This window comes from Neomonachus schauinslandi, chromosome 13 (genome assembly GCF_002201575.2).
Source record: "Neomonachus schauinslandi chromosome 13, ASM220157v2, whole genome shotgun sequence".
In the NCBI taxonomy this organism is placed as follows: domain Eukaryota; kingdom Metazoa; phylum Chordata; class Mammalia; order Carnivora; family Phocidae; genus Neomonachus; species Neomonachus schauinslandi.
The window spans coordinates 72,470,834-72,490,734 of record NC_058415.1 but is presented as its reverse complement, the minus strand read 5'-3'; the positions used below and the strand labels follow the sequence as shown (position 1 = coordinate 72,490,734).

At 42.0% G+C, this 19,901-nt stretch overlaps 1 protein-coding gene across 1 annotated transcript in view; it reads left to right on the top strand.

The window, feature by feature from the left end:
* The window catches only part of SUSD1 (sushi domain containing 1), a 107,416-nt gene that overhangs the window by 10,679 nt on the left and 76,836 nt on the right, over nucleotides 1–19,901 (top strand). Inside the window, 3 exon segments of the mRNA XM_021691606.1 lie at nucleotides 4,501–4,653; nucleotides 5,325–5,504; nucleotides 16,472–16,651. Coding sequence (XP_021547281.1) covers nucleotides 4,501–4,653; nucleotides 5,325–5,504; nucleotides 16,472–16,651 — 513 coding nt within the window.

Here is a 19,901-nt window from a genome sequence, read left to right as displayed (position 1 = left end):
CTTAACCTGTGTGATTTCAGTGTACTTACTTACCCACTCTGTGCTTCATGTACTTCCTTTGTAAAATGGGGATAATAATAGCATCTACCTCATGGGGTTATTGTGCAGAATAAGATGAAAATAATTAGTCATAAATAATGAAGCGTGTAGAACAGTGGCCGCCATGTGTCAGATGACACACAAGAGTCCCTGGGATTAGCGCTCGTTATAACAATAATTTTTATTAGGTTGTTGAATGGCTGGACACAAAGCAAGGTGATTAATGACTGTGGTGACTCATACAGAGCTGATCAGTATCTAAAAACTCCGTCTCTTTCCCTACCATTGCTACCTAGCCACATGTTTGCCCTATAGTGCTGGTACTGCCTGTTTTTAGAAGTCTACAGAAAATGCCATTTATTCCCACTCACTGTCTTTTGAAGAGCCTGGGGCAAATGGGCAGGCTGGAAGATGATTACTGTGTCAAAGGTATATGTACACATTTTACAAACTCCCACTTGGAATACAGAATCTTCTTTTTTTTTTTTTTTTTAAAGATTTTATTTATTTATTTGAGACAGAGAGAATGAGAAAGAGAGAGCACATGAGAGGGGGGAGGGTCAGAGGCAGAAGCAGGCCCCCTGCCGAGCAGGGAGCCCGACACGGGACTCGATCCCGGGACTCCAGGATCATGACCTGAGCCGAAGGCAGTCGCTTAACCAACTGAGCCACCCAGGCGCCCTACAGAATCTTGATAAGCTAAAATGATGGATCCAATTCTAGGAACACATGTTGGATCCTGCAGGGTTGAAATCATCTCTAAAGTTTGTGCTGGATTGAGATTGATTTTATTTCATATTATTTATATTTTGAGAATCCTGTTAACTATTACCCAAAACTCCATGATTGTATTATCAACAACTGTGTTTTTTTTTTTTTAAAGATTTTATTTATTTATTTGAGAGAAAGAGAGAGAGAGAGGGAGAGCACAGAAGGAGAGTGAGAGCGAGAAGCAGACTCCCCGCCGAGCAGAGAACCTGATGTGGGGCTCGATCCCAGGACCCTGAGATCATAACCTGAGCTGAAGGCAGACGCTTAACCAACTGAGCCACCTAGGTGCCCTGTTACCAACAATTGTTTAACTGAGTTTTTATTGGTTTCATTTCTTACCTCTTTGTTTTGTTTTAAATTATGTTTTCTCTTTCTTGACATTATTTATTCTGATGTTTTTCACTGGCTTGAATATTTTTCAAAATCTTTTTCAGAAAAGAAATGTCAGGGAGTGCCTGGGTGGCTCAGTTGGTTGAGCTTCCAGCTCTTGATCTTGGCTCAGGTCTTGATCTCACAGTTCTCAGTTTGATCCCTGAGTTGGGCTCCGTGCTGAGTGTGGAGTCTGCTTAAAAAAAAAAAAAAAAAAAATCAATAGTATGATTTCTGAGATCCTTCATGTTCTGAAATGTCATTCGTTGACTTAACTATAGTACTGTGTCTTGCTCCCTTTTCCTTAGGACTCTGTAAATATTCCATTACTATTTGGTGTTTCAGACAAGAAATCCTAGGTCAGGTCGGTGTTCTTTCCTTCATAGAAAACCATTCCTTTCTCTCTCATTTCATAGATTTTCTTTTATTCCATGAAATTCAGAATGACTTTCACTTTTCAACATTAATGCCTGTCACCTCAAAAGGCTGTTTGGAAGTGAATACATAAGCAGAGGAAATTTTCCCTTTGATATTAATTTTTTTTTTAAGATTTTATTTATTTATTTGTGAGAGAGAGAATGAGAGACAGAGAGCATGAGAGGGAGGAGGGTCAGAGGGAGAAGCAGACCCCCCGCTGAGCAGGGAGCCCGATGCGGGAGTCGATCCCGGGACTCCAGGATCATGACCTGAGCCGAAGGCAGTCGCTCAACCAACTGAGCCACCCAGGCGCCCGATATTAATTTTTAATAAAGATTTATTTTAGTTTAGAGAGAGAGAGAAAGAGAGTGAACATGAGAGGGAGGGACAGAGGGAGAGAGAATTTCAAGCAGACTCCATGTTGAGCACAGAGCCTGACTTGGGGCTTAGTCCCACGACCCGGGGATCATGACCTGAACCAAAATCAAGAGTCGGACACTTAACTGACTGAGCTACCCAGGTGCCCCCTGCAATTCCTCTTAAGTGAATATTACATATTTTGGATCTGTCCTTATATTGTTTATTGTCCTATAGCTTCTGTCTTATATAATTTCCTTTTCCATGTGTTTTTGGAGAATTCTTTAAGTTGGAATTTGCAAATTTATTTTCCAGCAGCAACCAACCTATTATTCAGTGCCTCTATTTGGTTTTTATTTTTGGCGTTCATATTTTGCTTTTAATTTCCAAGATCTCATTGTTTTTTTTCAGAAGTTCCCCTCTTTTTTTCATTGATTGCAGTATCCTCTTTTTTTTTTAAGATTTTATTTTTAAGTACTCTCTACACCCAGTGTGGGGCTTGAACTCACAACTCTGAGATCAAGCATCACACATTCTACCAACTGAGCCAGCCAGGCACCAGATTACAGTATCCTCTTAATCTCATTTGGACTCCTGCATCTCTTCATATGTCAAGAGTGTTTTGGTCATCTATTACTGCATAATGGTACTTCCCGCCCCAGCCCCCTGCCCCATTTAATGGCTTATAACAACAATTTATTAGTACTCACAGTTCCATGGCTAGGTGGTTCTCTCACTCATGTGGAAACATTCAGCTGGTGGCTGGGCTGGGCTGGTAGGTAAAAGAAGGTCTCTCTCACATTCTAGGGCCTTGATGCTGACTATCAGCCAGGATACCTTAGTTTTCCATGTGGTCTCTCTCTTCACTTGGTGTCTCAACTTCAGGGTGTCCCCTGAGTGACTTCTCTCCCAAGCATGATAGCTTGGATTTCCTTACAGCATGGCCACTGTATTCCAACAGAGGGAGAGAGGAAGCTGCCAGTCGTTTCCAAGATTAGGTTCACAGAAGGCATAGCATTAACTTCTGCTGCATTCTATTGTCCAAAGCAAGTCTCGAGACCAACCCAAGGGCGGGTGGTGGTGGAATGGATTCCCCTCTTGAATCCCCAAGAGATGGCCACCATCTTTAGAGATCATCTCCCAGATTTTCCTCAAAGTTTGCTGCATTAAAGCCGTAGGTTTATCAGAATTGTTAGCTTGTATGGGCTCTTTCAGCAATTCAACGAATCACTGCCTCCTAAACAATAATCAGTGAGTGATGAGGAGTTCATTGGTCAAGACCAGAAACCACACAAAAAGGAGACTATAGTGAATTTTAATAAAATCACAAATTTAAAAGGGTTCTGATATTATTTTCTTCCTTCTTTTGTGAAATTATGGTGTTAGTAGGTTTTGGAAAACAAAACAAAACAAAACGCTCTTTACCTGGCAAAATAGAATACTGGCCACTTTATATTGGTCCTTCCAAAATTACTGGCCTTTAAAATCCCGGAGCCTGGTAACAACCAGGATTCCTTCAGTCTTGCTACTCCCTGTTCTTTGCTCCCCTGCCCCCTGCCCCCCCGCCATGGTTCTTGTAAGTGTCCTGGGAAAAGTCCCATTTCACTTAAGGTATTTTTTTTCTCTAGGTGAAATTGGTGTTTGTATGGCTCTGATGGAATTCCTAAAGTTTTAGTTTTGTTCTCTAAGTCATTTCTAGGGGAAAAAATCTGCTAACTGGCAGAGAGGTTTCTTCTCCAGTCTCTGAATTACTGTGTGGTTTTTACCGCTGTACCTGATACTTTTGGAGGTCTAGGGGAAAAGTCTGCCAAGGGGCATGTCTTTTTCTTCTCGAAGCTCGTCTTAAGTTCTTGTAATCTTGGTAAAATTAGTGAGACCCTTCTGAATTTTCCTTTTACTACCTGCCTCACCATCCTATGCTCATGAGCTAGAAAGCATTTTTCACTCTGGTTTAAATTGTTTTATATTTGGAGTTCTACTTCAGGTATTTATTTATTTTTTTTTTTAAAGAGAGGGACAGGGGAGGGGCAGAGGAAGAGGGAGAGAGAGAGAGAAAATCTTAAGCAGTCTTCACACCCAGCATGGAGCCCGATGAGGAGCTTGATCTTATGACCCTGAGATCACGACCTGAGCCGAAACCAAGAGTTGGACGCTTAACAGATTAAGCCACCCAGATGCCCCATCCTTCAGGTATTTTAGTATGAGGTAGAGGACATCCTTATTTTGTAGTGATTGAATTTTTTTCAGCATACTTTTTTTGGGCTCATTTTGTTGGGTGTCGGAGAGTTCGTGATGGTCGTTGGTTTTCGTAAATTTCCAAAACACACTGACAAGGATTTATTGAACACCTTTTAGTACCGATGGCATAAAGGGTATATGAAAAGAATCTTTGAAGAATGAAATAAAATTCATGATGCCATTGCAAACAAATGCATCCATTTTTGAAGGGTAGATTGAGAATGTGAGAAGTGGCTGTTCCAATACCCCTCTGCCCCTGTGTTTCCCTTTTTCTGTTTTTTCTCTCCCTTCTTATATCTGGGTCTCAAGATGAGGATGAGTGTGAGGTTTCCGGCCTGTGCAAGCAAGGAGGACGGTGTGTGAACACTTATGGAAGTTTCGAATGCTACTGTATGGATGGATTCTTGCCAAAGAATGGACCCGAGCCTTTCCACCCGACCAGAGATGCCACGTCATGCACAGGTGGGTTTCTGCCAAAGAAGGGAGCTTTCTGAAAGTGGGATTCTGTTCTCAGATGACTTTCTCTTGCTCTGAGCCTGCGTCTGTGGGGTCTGTGTTGGGGATATGAGTGGAGATTATCTATCCTTTGTGCATCTGTACAACCTATGAAATAAAGTCAATATTACAAGATAGAAGGGGCTGGCTATCTCATTTTTTTTTTTTTAAAAAGCTACAATTAGTAAACTTCTGGGATTTTTAGTAGTTAATAGATATTCTCCTATTAAACCTGATTTTGGATAGTAAACATAGCTGCCCTGGTAAGGACCAGCAACAGAAAAGTGACTCTGAAAACTACAAAGCCATATATATCTGAAGGTATTTTGCAATTCAAATTTTTTACTTCGCTGGGGTAGGCTTCTCTTTAACTAGTGTGAATTAGTGAAGGTTGACTGCCAAATCCCATCAGCTTTGTGCGTGTGTAGATGCTATTCCTATGGAAGGCCAGAAGGTTGACTAGAGACAATCATTGGAAACATGCCCAGAAGTCAAAATGGAAATGAACCAGTCTATGTAAAATATCGCTCAGGTGTGTGTGGAGGGAAAGGGAATGATGGGGTAGGGGTGGAGAGAGATGATGAGTTTTGAAAATTCATATTCACATACTAATGAATTTGACGTTAATTTATTTTCAGAAATAGACTGCGGCACCCCTCCTGAGGTCCCAGATGGCTTTATCGTCGGAAATTATACTTCTAGGCTTGGCAGCCAGGTTCGTTATGCTTGCAAAGAAGGATTTTTCAGTGGCTCAGAAGATACAGTTTCAAGCTGCACAGCCTTGGGCACATGGGAGTCCCCAAAATTAAATTGCCAAGGTGAGTTTTCAAAAGGTTCAGGTTCCCAGCTTCTGGCATTTTGAGATTGTTTTCATAGTTCTCTCTAAATTTCTCTTTAGGGTAGTGAATGAATGAAATAGATCCAGTAAATTCATGTTGTCCTTAATAGGCATTCAGTTGATTCTCTTGGTATTTTCAGGAACAGTTATCATCTGCAAATCATGATTAATTCCATCTTTGTTTTTCTACATTTATAAAAGTTAGGTTTCTCCTGATTGACCCACTTGGTTAGTATTTTCAGAACAACAATTTAAATAGTAGTGTTGACTTTGAGTACTCTTTTCTTAGTCATGACTTTCATGGCAATGGTTTTAGTTTTTCATTACTTGTTCGTGGTCTTGGCTCTTTGATGTTATGGATATCTACTTATATTCTTATGCACACTAATCCAGTGCTATGTGCCAGGTGCTGTTCTAAGCACTTACCTTACAGGATCCCTATGAGTATGTACTATTATTATCCCATTTTACAGATGAGAAAGGTGAGGCATGGAGAAATGAAGTAATCTGTTCAAGGTCATACAGCTAGTGAGAGAGCCGAACTTGAACCCAGGAATTCTGGTTTCAGAGGTTGCATTCTTTTTTTTTTTTTTTTTTTTAAGATTTTATTTAATTATTTATTTATTTGAGAGAGAGAGAGAGAGAAAGCTCATGTGCATGCGTCGGGGCAGAGTGGCAGAGGGAGAAGGAGAGAGAGAATCTCAAGCAGACTTCGTGCTGAGCTCAGAACCTGACTTGGGGCTTGATCCTAGGACCCTGTGATCATGACCTGAGCCAAAATCAAGAGTCCGATGCTCAACCAACTGAGCCCCCAGGCGCCCCTGGAATGACATAATCTTAAGGAAACCTCTACCTATTCTCACTTTACTAGGGCTTAAAAAAAAATCAGAAATGAGTTACTTTTATCACATCTTTTAGACATGTGTTAGAGTGATCATATGTTTCTGCTTTAAACAAGTCATATGGTAAGGTTATATTATTAGATTTTCTGATAATGATCTTACATACTAATATTTGGAATGGAGTCTTCTGGGTCTTTGGTTTTTTATTCTTTTTATCTGGATTATATTTGCTAAATTTTATTTAGAAATTTTACATTGATATTCAGAAGTGAGGTTGGTTTATTTTCTTTTTTATATGCCATTTTTGTTGGGCTTGGTGTCAGTGTTATTCTAAATTTTAAAAAAAGAATGTGAAAGAATTTCTTTCTTCTTTCTCTGGACTACTCTAAATAGAATTTTTAAAGGCTTGGGAGATTTCACTTGCAAATTATCTGGATGTGGCTTTTTTTGGAGAGGTAGTCCTTGGGCTATTTTAAAAAATCCTATACTTACTGGTCTAAGTTTCCTATCCTTTTTGGTGTCCATTTTGGTAATTTACATATTCCTAGAAAATCATCTATTTTATCCAGATTTTCAAACTTATTTATGGAGAGAAGTAGATAGCACTCATATTTATAATTTTCTGTAGTTGTAGTTGTTTATAAGTGAAATATTGGAAACAATCCCAAATGTCTGTCAATAGGAGATTGGTTAAATAAATCATGGCATATACATGAAGTGGAATATTATGTAGCCAATAAAAATACGTTGGAAAATAATTTTTATTGACATAGGTTAGCCTTAACAGTATATTACTGAGTTATCAACTATATGAATAACATGACATTAATTTTGAAAAAGCTCATATGCACATATATGCTTACAAAAGTTTAGAAGGTGATACATCAAAATATGTTTACCAGTGGTAACTTCCACTGGGGGGGATCCTGGATGACTTTCACATTTGATATTCTTTCTGTACTGAAAGAATTTTAAATGCATTAGACAAAGTAACAAAGCTGTTTCCATTTTGGAAAAAAGGAAACAGTTTTCACTGAATTTACTGCATAGCTAGGAAATCTCAGTGATGTGCTTGGCTAAGTTAATTCTTGTGCTGTTCTGATTTGCAATTCAGGCTCTAAACACATTTTAATAGTTAATTATCATCCTGGGGGTTAAGAAATTCTAAAAGTACATTTTAGTTCTCACATTATCTTTCAGTGGATCAATTAAAATGCAGAACTTAGATTAAAATGTGCCATAATGCATATCAAAGAGCTCCCTAAGGATTTATATAGGAAAACCCCAATAAAAGAGTTTGTGTGACTTCGAGAACCAATAGTCATCTGGATTATTGGACTGAGAATGGAGAAAGTTAATTTAGAGGAGAGTACTTGTTACATTCCCCAAAGAACTGTTATTTGGAAGATCTTCACTTCTTTTTTCCCTCCTCTAATAACTGCTCCGTCTGCCTGCTGACGCCCTCCTCCTCCTCCCCCGCGTCACCACATGGCCACGTCTCAAGGCTGTCTGCTCCTCTGAGCACACCCCTTCGTATTTATCCTTCATCATCCTGGGGCTCCAGAAGCCGGGCCACACGCCAGCCGGCACGGTATTTTCAGCCCGGAGGTATAAAGCCACAGGAATTGGGAATTCTGCTAACAACACTAGCAAACTGTGAACCTGGATGTTGCTGAGGAGCAGGTCCTTGGAAAGGGAGCAGCTGTGTGTTACAGACCCAGCTTTGGTGTCCCATTTCACAGACTGCCCTACCAGAGAAGGTGTAGTTGGTGGATCCCGTTGTTTGCCTCCTCCCTGATTCCCGGGTCCCTGGAGGCTGTGCCGCCATGGCCAGGACCCCGTGACATGGGTCCCCATCCGAGCGGGCCTCAGAGTTTCTCCTTTGAGTTGGTTAATGAGGATGGGCCATGGTTTCTAACGTCTACTAATAGCAGAGCCTGCTTCTCTAAAGGTGGCCAGCGCTTTAAGGTTGACAAGGTTTTCTGTAAACATTGTCTCATCTGATCTTTTGAAATGCCTTCTGAGGTGGTTAATAGGTTGTTTCTCATTTCACGTATATTCTATTTACAGCGAATAGTGGGTATTATTTCCCATTAAGAACCAGAGAGAGGAGGTGACTTACCTCGTGTCACTAGTTTGTGTATCAAGATGAGGACCCAAAGCACTTTCTAGAAGGCAGATTCCATGTGGAAGCAACCCTTGTGAGTGCTGGAGGTGGGAGGCACCGAGGAAAAGCTGGAGGGCCTGGGAGGACACGGTTACACGGTTACACAGCGTGGTCCGGGACCCACCCCGAAGAATATGTATTGTTGTGGAGTCAACTCTTCACCTTTTGAGGTTCTCGCAGTAGAGCTCCATCTCATCCCTGCCAAGTTGAGCATGTTTGAAAAAGTTTTGACCTAAGTTGGAACACAAATTAGGGCATTCAGGTGAGGGGCAGCGGACAAGGTTTGTTGCACTGCTGTCTCGGAATTTTCAGTCGGGCTGTGGAGAAGATTCACATCGAGAGCTGGCAGGAGAGATTGACGCGTGGTGCCTGCCGTGGGTGAGGGTGGACACAGTGGCAGCCCACATACCTTGTGTTTATCTTTTGTGTTCCGGGCAGTCATTCGAAGCAGATTTTTGGGCACCTCACCACATACCGATCTTTTAAAACATGTAGGAAAACTGCATTGATTTGCTGGCTGCATGCAACAGATCTCTTGCGTTATCCTTTTGTCGAGTAAATGCCATTAAAATATGTCACTTACAAATGGTTGGAGTCACTGGCGTGTGCAGGATGAATGATGACCCTAGTTAGAAGACTGCCGTGGGGTGGGGAAGCGGGAGCCTTAGAATCAGAAAGACTTGTGTGAGTTTTGGCTGCACCACTTGGGAGTTCCGGAACCAGCCCTAACCTTCTCTCAACTCCAGTTTCCTTCTGCAGAAGGGGATAAGATTGTTTCCATCCTGACAATTTAATGAGATAATGATAGAAAGCACGTGGTGCTCTGCTTGATGCAAAGTAGCTGCCTGATATGTATTCACCCATCATGATAAGAGGGTCATAATCTAGCGGGGAGTGTAGGTAGTGTCCCTCTAACAAAAATATAAGATCTTTGTGAAACCTCCCACCATAGAAGGGGAAGGTCTAAAATTCTCCAGCTTTCACGTTACCTCATTTATTAGTTTTCAATCCAAGTATTCTGCTTACCAGTAGAGCATTAAAATGAAGAGTTTTAATGTTATTTTTTAGAAAAAAAAGATTCATGTGCCAAAGCGTCAACAACTATTATCACCTCTACAAATGGAAGATCCTTATAAGAGATTACACTGATAAACACTTTTTTTCTTTCCAGCTCTCATGCTTTCACCTAGCCTGTCACCCCTACAGTTTCCGAGGTGTTCAGATTCTAGCTGTATTCATAGTAGACGCTGTTTGTTGGCAATTAAGTGTTGTTACGTGAAATGGAATTTTTTTCTTCTTCCAAGTGAGCTTTCTTCTGTGAATATGATCTGAAGGAAATGTATTGTTTTTCGAGGCTAAAGTTCATGGAAGACTTGAGGATACAAAATACATCAAAAAGTTATGATTACTATTTTTCTTCTACTGCCTTCAGGGCGAGTGGACTTTTTGGTACTAATGAGCTCATTAGCTTAGTTACCACAGTTAATAAGCTATCCTTGAGAACGTGCTTCATGGCATGGTACAACCCTCCCATCTTCCTCTGATGATCGTAATAAGATTTTTTTTTTAAAAGATTTTATTTATTTGAGAGAGAGAATGAGAGAGAGAGAGCACATGAGAGGGGGGAGGGTCAGAGGGAGAAGCAGACTCCCTGCGGAGCAGGGAGCCCGATGCGGGACTCGATCCCGGGACTCCAGGATTATGACCTGAGCCGAAGGCAGTCGCTTAACCAACTGAGCCACCCAGGTGCCCCGTAATAAGATTTTCTAAATGCAAGTTGCCACATACTGAGATGCTAGATTCCAACCCCCCACATTGATGATATATGGAATTCAGTGCTCAGATGATCCTGGAATGAGGCTCTAACTACATGTGGCCAAATTACGAGCGTGGCATAAAGTATGTGAAACTTTGCCATAAGGTTACATTTTTCAGCCCCATTCCTTAGGCCGTATTTCTTATACACATCACAAGGATTAATGTTCGTAATAATGTTAATAACTCACATGACTGCAGGGAATAGTCTAAAAATATGGGATGTAGGTGTATCCCATGGAGAACTTACCATTAAGGGGGGAAAAGGACATTTTTCCAAGTGAAGCAAATGAAGAAAATATAGGTGTAAGTGCTGAATTATCTGATCCAGGACATGAGTATAGTGGAGACTCTGATGTTGATCTGCCTAGACCATTTGGACCCTTACAACCTACCCCATCCCGCTGACTTCTAGGTGATCTGTAATTCTGCTTTGATTCTAAGGCACAACAGAGACATTTCTGTTACTGTTGTGTAAATGAAAGCTGACTTTAATATGATTTTCTTCGATTTTCATACTCGTTTCTGCTCCTATGCCAGAGCTTTCCAGCTCGTAGTTTATTTCTCTGGGAAGACTTTTCCTGAGTCAATATCAGCATGTGGAGTAGGTCTGTCATTCATTCCCCTGGCAGTTGGCAAAAGGTCTGCCTCAATTTATGGACATTATTGGTCTTTTTTTTTTTTTTTTTTTCTTTCTCAGCTTGGTATTTATTGCTCTCTAAAACAGTCCTAGATGAAGCCTTCTGTGACTATGTTATTTCTGAAATCAATCACATTATTGTGCTGATGTTTCTCAGGAGAAGTAGCCAATGGGGATGACACGGTGACACAGCCAGTTGTTGATTAGATGCCATAAATTGCCTATGCCTTTCATCAAACAAATTTCCTTCTGGAATATTTTCTTGGGTTGAATAGTAAAGCCTGTAGTGTGCATAAACATTTTTACCTTCAAGATATGAAACAGAGTTACAGTATGAATGTGGTCCTTGAAACTCGCACAGCACATTCCCCGCCCCCCGCCCCTCCTCCCCCCGCCCCCCCCCCCCCCCGGGAGACCTGTTTTGAAGTTGATTATTTGAATAACATCACAGATAGTAGGATGGTAAGGAAAAATTCCCCGCCATGGGGTCACCTGGGTGGCTTAGACGGTTAAGCATCCGACTCTTGGTTTCCACTCAGGTCGTGCTCAAGGACGTGAGCTCCAGCTCCCCATTGGGCTCCATGCTCTGCGGGGAGTCTGCTTGGGGGTTCTCTCCCTCTGCCCCTCCCCCCACTTGTGTGCTTGCCCTCTTTCTCTCAAATAAATAAATAAATCTTATAAATCTTAAAAAAATCCCAGCTGTGTTCATAATTAGTTGACTGTATTGCTGATACGTATCCAAACGTTGTTCCTTCGTGATATAATTAGCCAGAGAAATGTGTGCTTAAATGAACACCCCGAATGCATATGTAATGCAGATTTGTGCTCCTTATTTTTTTCTTTCCTTTGGTTATAAACTCTTTTAAAAGGGCTTATTTCCTTGTGATCGTGAGAACTTTGGGCATTTCGTGTAGAACCGTATTTTTATTACCACCTATTGCAGCCTCCGTTGGATTGATTTTGGAGTATTTTTTAATAGTAGCCACCTGCTTCCTTGGGTACCCTTTGGTCTGAGTAGAAGTGGCAGTGGTTGCCATCTCTCTTAAGCATGATGGGAATATCTGTGACAGGGCCATGTGCCAGGCCAGACCCAGGCTAGACCCCCATGTTACGGGTTTAAACGTCAGTACTAAGAAGGCTTCAGGGTATCACACAGATGTAGGGTTAAGTCTTGTTTCCAGCAGCTATCTTGCTCTGGGAAAGCTGTGGGAGACAAGATTCAGAAGAGGGAGTTGTTAAAGAACTCTTCCATACTGATTTGAATGCTCCTTTATGTGACCTTTTCTCCTGAGGTTTTAGCTAACTTCTAAGCTCAGTCCTAATCAGGGCCTAGACTGAACCCCTTCATGGTGAGGCTCCCCAGATTTAATGGACCTGGACTTTGGGGTCATATATCCCATGGCTTGAGTACTGGCTCTATCTTTTACTAGTGGTGTGACTTTTTTTTTTTTAAAGATTTTATTTATTTATTTGAGAGAGAATGAGAGAGAGCACATGAGAGGGGGGAGAGTCAGAGGGAGAAGCAGACTCCCTGCCGAGCAGGGAGCCCGATGCGGGACTCGATCCAGGGACTCCAGGATCATGACCTGAGCCGAAGGCAGTCGCTTAACCAACTGAGCCACCCAGGCGCCCAGTGGTGTGACTTTTGAACGTGACTTAAGCTCTTAGGAGCTCTTAGGGACTCTTAAGCTCCATATTCGTATCTATAAACTACGTGAGAAAAAAAAAACATCTACCTTGCAAGGTTTTCTTTGATGAATAAATAAGATAGTATGTATCTAATAGACTTATGTTTAGTAGGACTTTGATGAATGCTATTATGATTAAAATGATTGAGGTTTGAACAACATTCCCAGAATTCCCCGGTACAAAAGTGATATTAGTTTTTGTGAGTCTTTTACTCCTCTTTCATCTACTTGGTATTTGGTAGGTGTGAGTTACTTCTGTTGGATAACAAATGTAATGTATACCTGTCTTATTATTTATACTTACAATTTACTGATGCCTCTTTCCTTCCTCAGGGGCCGTTATTCATATCAAAGTTACATTTATTACATCTCGAACAATGATAAAGTAGTAGCAAGCTATCAGTGAACAATTATTTATTGAGTATTTACTATGCAAAACGTATTATTTTAAGTAGGCATTGTGGGGGTGCAGGAGATGATCAAATAAAGATTCTGTCCTTTACAAACTGGCCATATATTTGGGAAGACATAATGTATTCATAGAAAGACATTAAACCCTCAAGCATGTGATGATAAATGGTAGCTATTCCTCCCAGTATTTAATTTAGGTTCTAAGCTGAGTGTGTGCATAAAAATCAAACTTGGAACCTTGTAGAAATGTGGATGACAAGAACCCAACTCAGTACTACTGATTCGGAAGAATTATCTCTGGGTAAGGGGAGAGGCTGTGAGCATCAGCATGGGTGTTTTTTCCAAGTTCCCTAGGCAATTCAGATGTACAGCTGCCGTTTAGAACCGTGGTTTAATCCAAGCCATGCTAGAATCCTGTCTGTCTCTCACCAAGGAACTATCCAACTTGAGTAGCTATGATATGGGAACTCACAGAGTCATGGTTGCCCACTACTGGGCAACTCCCTGAGTCTCTGAACCGTAGTCCCTAGAGACCAAGCTACTGATCTCTCATCAACTCCCAAATTAATATTTTTGGTATTAATTTAAAAAAAATCTTATATTTTTACACGCCTTCCATTATTCTTGGTCACGTCCGAGGATGGAAGCCAATTTAGGTATCTTCTGTACTCTTACACCTTTAGAATCTGTGCTTCTCCCTTAATCCAGTGATCTATCACTGGGTTCTTTCTGAAACCTCTCCAGTGTGCCTTTAGAATTCCAGCTTCAAGGTCCATAAGCCTACATAAACCTACACCCTCAATCTCTTCACTGCTGTTCCATTTCCTGCTATAACTGAACCCTGGCTTTAAGTAGAAGTTATTTTAGATGTCAACAATGACTGGGCAGCCTTATGAAACATTAACCACCTATTCGGTTGGTTGCCCAGGTACACACAAATATACTCATGTCTTGCAGTGTTTGGGGCCTGTTGATAATCTCTAAAGGTTTGATGCTGGGAAAAACATGATGAGGTAGCCGTTGTGTCTGGTAAGCACATATGAAAAGGGAACAAGTCCCTGTGAGCAAATATGGGACTTGCGAGGTGGGTAGGGTTGGAGGATTTATGAAATGACCACCTGGTTCTGGTCTCGTAACTGCTCATGATGTGAATCTGCACTGACCAGAAACTAACTCTTCTTTTAAAATCTCAGAGCTGAGGTGCCTGGGTAGCTCAGTCGGTTAAGCGTCTGCCTTCGGCTCAGGTCATGATCTCAGGGTCCTGGGATCAAGCCCCACACTGGGCTCCCTGCTCAGTGGAGAGCCTGCTTCTCCCTCCCCCTCTGCTGCTTCCCCTGCTTGTGCTCTCTCTCTGTCAAATAAATCAATAAAAATTTAAAAAAAAAAAAAAATCTCAGAGCCAGGTAGGTTGAGCTGTTGTATTGATGTTCTCATGAAACGTCGATGACAACAGATGAAAGCCTGCTCTGGGAGGCCTCCCTCAGGGAAAGAACTCTGGGGTTCTGCAACAGACCAAGCATTCATAGTGGGATGGAGGCATGTGCAGTTCCATTAGATCCACCAGTTCTTTATCGGAAGCTCATTTAAGAGAAGCTACCTGTTTCTAAGGCCAAGAATGGTTGATGGGGAGTTGGGAACAGATCATACCATTTTTTCTATCTTGAGTTCTTTATCTCAATAAATGCACTTACATTTTATTTTTTAAAAAAGATTTATTTATTTATTTGAGAGAGGGAGAGAGAGAGAGAGCACAAGCAGGAGGGGCAGAGGGAGAGAGGGAAGGAGAAACTCAAGCAGACTCCATGCTGAGCACAGAGCCCAACACAGGGCTTGATCTCAAGACCCTGAGATCAGGACCTGAGCTGAAACCAAGAGTCAGATGCTTAATGTACTGTGCCACCCAGACACCTCACACTTATATTTTAAAAGCCTGCATGTCAAGAGTGCCTGATTTTCTTGGCTTTCTACAGATTGGGGAGAAAACTAAAAATCAGAATGAATACCAGAAGTTATATATATATTTTTCTCTGTATTTGGGTATAACTGGGACTCTTGGCTACATTTGCAATGATTATGGCCTCCTTATTTTAGATTTATTATGTGTTCTTGAATAAAATTATATCTATGAACTCCCCATGACCACCTGAGGAATTTGACATGTTCGTTTCTTCCCTTTGCCTCATTGCTCAGAGTTTTTGAAATAATTTGGAATTTTATTTTCAAATTATTCATTTTTTTTACAGTGTTCAACTTTTTGTTACAGAATCCTTTACTACTAGTTGTATCAAGCTCTCCAGTCACATTTAGATGATTATGGAGACTTAACCTGCACATCATGCTGATTTCATTGCTTGCTAGTGTTTCTTCTAAAACCTGTCCTCTACTTTTCTTAGGATATTTATTCTGGTTCTTCTGTGTTGTTGTTATTGGGCTGGAGTTCGTTTTGTTTTGTTTTTTTTCAGAAAAGATAAACATGAATTTAAAAAAATTGCAAAATATCTAAAGCTGACTTTCTTTTACTCTTACATGAGGTAGAGTTTGGCTGAGTCTGAAATGGTAGCATCATAATCCATTTCCTTCAGATAGCTTCTGTAAATATTCTACTGTGTTCTAGTAGTCAGAGTTGCTGAGAAGAAATTTCATATCAATTTTATAATTCTTGTCTTGTCTCCCTCTATGCAGCTGATTTTTTCTTTTATAGAAACATAAAGTGAATGTTTAGACTGTATATACTTTCCCTATTAATTTGCTTTAAAAAGTTCAAAGTTCTTTTTTTTTAAGATTTTATTTGTCAGAGAGAGGGTACAAGCAGGGGGAGGGGCAGAGGGAGAAGGAGAAGCAGGCTCCTGCTGAGCAGGGAGCCCGACGCGGGACTTGATCCCAGGACTCTGGGATCACAACCCGAGCCTAAGGCAGCCGCTTAATTGACTGAGCCACCCAGGTGCCCCAAAAAGTTCAAAGATTTTCTATCTATTTCATTTAATAATCCGTTGGGAACAAAACTGTAATTGTGTTATCATCTGCTTATTAGGAGTTTGTGATCTCATGATACATAGGAAAAGGCACCTGAAAATCTTAATATTTAAAAGGACCCCAGAATGGATTATTTCATTGACCAAGGAATTCTCCATAATGTAAATCGTCTTATAATTGGAATATTTTCTGTGTGTACACGTTTGTGAGTTTCACTGAAGTCAGGCATGTCTATTTTCTCTCCTTCTGAACAGTCTTCTGTATCTGCAACTGGATTATTTGATGGGGTTCATGTTTTCTCTTTTCCCATATGAGGGGACTCTAGCATGACTAAATGTTTTTTCCTAAAATGTGGACTATAGGGATAGAAGTTGGGCATCATAACTAGTGCTGTGCTTCCTCCCCTTGCAGAGATCAAGTGCGGCCATCCTCCGCAGGTGCGGCATGCACTGCTGGTGGGGAATCACAGCTCCAGCCCGGGCAGTGTGGCTCACTATGTCTGTCACGAGGGCTTTGAGAGCCCTGGAGGAAAGATCACTTCTGTTTGCACGGAGAAAGGCACTTGGAGAGAAAGTACTTTGACATGCACACGTAAGGACTCTGTTTGGTGGGGCTTTTTTTTTTTTTTCCTGGAAGCAAACAGCCAGCAGGAGCCTGGGACCTCCAGCCGACCCATCGCTCCCTGTGCACTGTGCCTGGCTCTGCCATTTACCTGAGGGGGCACCTGGCTTTAGGTGTGTCAGCTGAACCCCAGAGATTTGGAGGGTGGATTGGGAAAATAAGTTGCGTAGAAAATCTCGTGCATCCGTCTTTTGCAACTCACCTTAAATCACAGTGATTCCTGTCTCCTCTGCTTGGCTGGCTGAGAAATGTTTCTCCAGGAATCATTTTTCTCAGGGGGGGCATACTGAAAAGTCCTAACTTAGCCCACGTTGGCAGCTTTTCAGAAAAAAGGTGGTGTAATGGGTAAGGAGGTTTTTAATGTTTATTTAAAAAATTTTTTTTTTTTTTTTTAAGATCCTACCTATTTGACAGAGAGAGACACAGCGAGAGAGGGAACACAAGCAGGGGGAGTGGGAGAGGGAGAAGCAGGCTTCTTGATGAGCAGGGAGCCCGATGTGGGGCTCGATCCCAGGACCCTGGGATCATGACCCGAGCTGAAGGCAGACGCTTAACGACTGAGCCATCCAGGCGCCCCTATTTAAAAATTTTTAACTGTGGTCAAACACACGCAGCATAAATTTACCACCTTAACCATTTTTAAGTATCAAGTATATTCACACTGTTGTGCAACCCATCTCCAGACCCTTTTCATGTTGCAAAACTGAAACTCAGTACCCATTAAACAGTAACACCCCACTTCCTACTCCCCACAGCACCACCATTTTACTTTCTGTTTCTGTGGATCTGACTAATTTAGATACCTCATATAAGCAGAATCAGGTAGTATTTGTCCTTCCGTGACTGGGTTACTTCACCTAGCATAATGTTCTGCGGGTTCATCCATGTTGTTGCAAAGGGCGGGGTTTCCTTCTTTTTAAAGGCTGCATAACATTCTATCGTATGTATTTACCACGTTTTGTCGACCCATTCATCCACTGATGGACACTTGCGTTGCGTGCACCTTTTGGCTACTGTGAATAGTGCTGCTGTAAACATAGGCATCCAGATATCTCTTTGAGACCCTGCTTTCAATTTTTTGGGGGATATACCCCGAAATGGAGTTACTGGTGAAAAGGGCTTCTGAGACAACAGTTCAAAGTCTAGAGGTGTCATATATGGGCTGTGTGTCATCAGGAAAGGCATTATTTGCTCAGATCCTCAGTTTCTTCATCTGTAAAAGGGGGAAAGTAAAGTCTGCTTTTCCTATTTCCAAGAGTTATTGAGAGGGAATCAAATGAGATCATCTGTGGGGAAATTTTGAAAAGTTTAAAGCACCGTGTACACGTTAGGTCTTCTACTGAAATTATTGTATGCGCTTCCGCATTCTTTAGTTCACACTACTGCCTCCAAGTGACAAGGTGGGAGAAGGCAGTGATTCTATTTGTGACGGCTGGACAGGGGGTGTGACAAATGGTTGTTACACAGTGTTGAATGGCTCTGGGAATGTGTTTCTTTCTTTTTTTTTTTTTTAAGATTTTATTTATTTATTTGACAGAGACATAGTGAGAACAGGAACACAAGCAGGGGGAGTGGGAGAGGGAGATGCAGGCTTCCCACGGAGCAGGGAGCCCGACGCGGGGCTCGATCCCAGGACCCTGGGATCATGACCTGAGCCGAAGGCAGATGCTTAACGACTGAGCCACCCAGGCACCCCTGGGAATGATGTGTTTCTAGATGTTGGCTCTAACGACAGATCTATGAAGAGTGAAATCTCAAGGGAGCTTTGGTCTGGGTCTCCGGTTTGACTTGCCGCTGAATTGTTGTAGCATGTCTTGGGTTTTGCTGGTCAGAGTTTTCCATAGGGAAGTCTAGCCAGAGCAAGCAAAACATGGGGACTGCTGGTGATTATTTGTCCATAGAGCAATGATTCCTAACCATTTGGGGCATAGGAATTTGGTGAAATCTATCAAATTGATTTAATAGGTATCTATTTAGCATACGCTAGGGGTGAGGTACTTTGCTAGACACTACCTTCTTGGAATTCATTGGACAGCAGGGTAAACCAACTTTCCTCCAAAGAAATGCACGTACACACATACATACAAGGTTTCACAAATTCGGGATGTTCATGGACTTCCCTGGACTAGACGAAGACTTTGGCCCTGCTGCTGGAGCCATCTGTGCCGTGCAGTTCCCACATCGGGTCATCTCCGCCATAAATGGAAGAGGATGGAGGCTAGAGACTGGAGGCCTAGAAAACGAAGAAGGGTAGACTTGGATGGGAGCCCAGAGATCTGGTTCAACCTGTTCTTAGAGAGTTCTCGTTGACTCACCCTACCTGCACGGAGAAGCAAGGGCAGTCCTGTAACTAACAGCAAGGACTCCAGAGTCCCAGTCTCATTAGGGAAATTGAGAAGAGCTAATGCCATATTGGACCATCCCTCCGTCCCCCTCCCTTTAGTGTATCTCTAATAGCACTTTAAGAATTATTTGGAGGCAGTGAGGCGTCTGTCTCACGGGATGCCGAATTAAACATTTGGGGCAATGTTCCTGGCCCTGAGATACCTGTGGAGTCCCTTGATGAGACAGCTGGGCATAGCTTCTGGACCCTCAGCCATTTGCCTCATTGCTCAGGCTGTTTTGCTTCCGTTCAGAATTCAATGGGGGTACAGGGATTAGTCCCTACAGGAAAAAACAGTGGATCCGCATGGGGCATAGTAAGCTATTAATTAGCTGATTCTTGTAGAGCACTTTGAAGAACAAACATGTTATGTAACTGCTAATTATAATTACCGTCCTCAGCCTGCCACCTTTCACACAGTCTGTGGCTCCAGCTGCAGCTGTTTCCTTGGGTTTATGCAAGCTTTGATTTAAGGAGAGAAAAGGCATTTTTCCCTGAGAGCTGCGATCTTTCTGGGAGGAGGCCTCTGTGCCGTCAATCAAGATTGGCAGCTAAATTAAATTTCCGCAGATAAAGGGGGTGATTTACATGCTGATTAATTCACGGTGCAGCGCGCACGATCTTGGTGGGTAGGTAGGGGAGAGGCTTCTGGAAATGTAGTGAGAGATGCTGATTATCGTGGCTCTTGCCCAGCTGAACCCCCTTCTGCCTTCTTTTCCCTGTTTTCCACTCATTTCTGCACACCTCTCCTGTACCAACTCCCTCCGTGTATTACCTTCTTCGATGTCCACGTCTGGATTTTCCTCCCACCGTCTGCTTTTCTGCCTAAACTCTGAA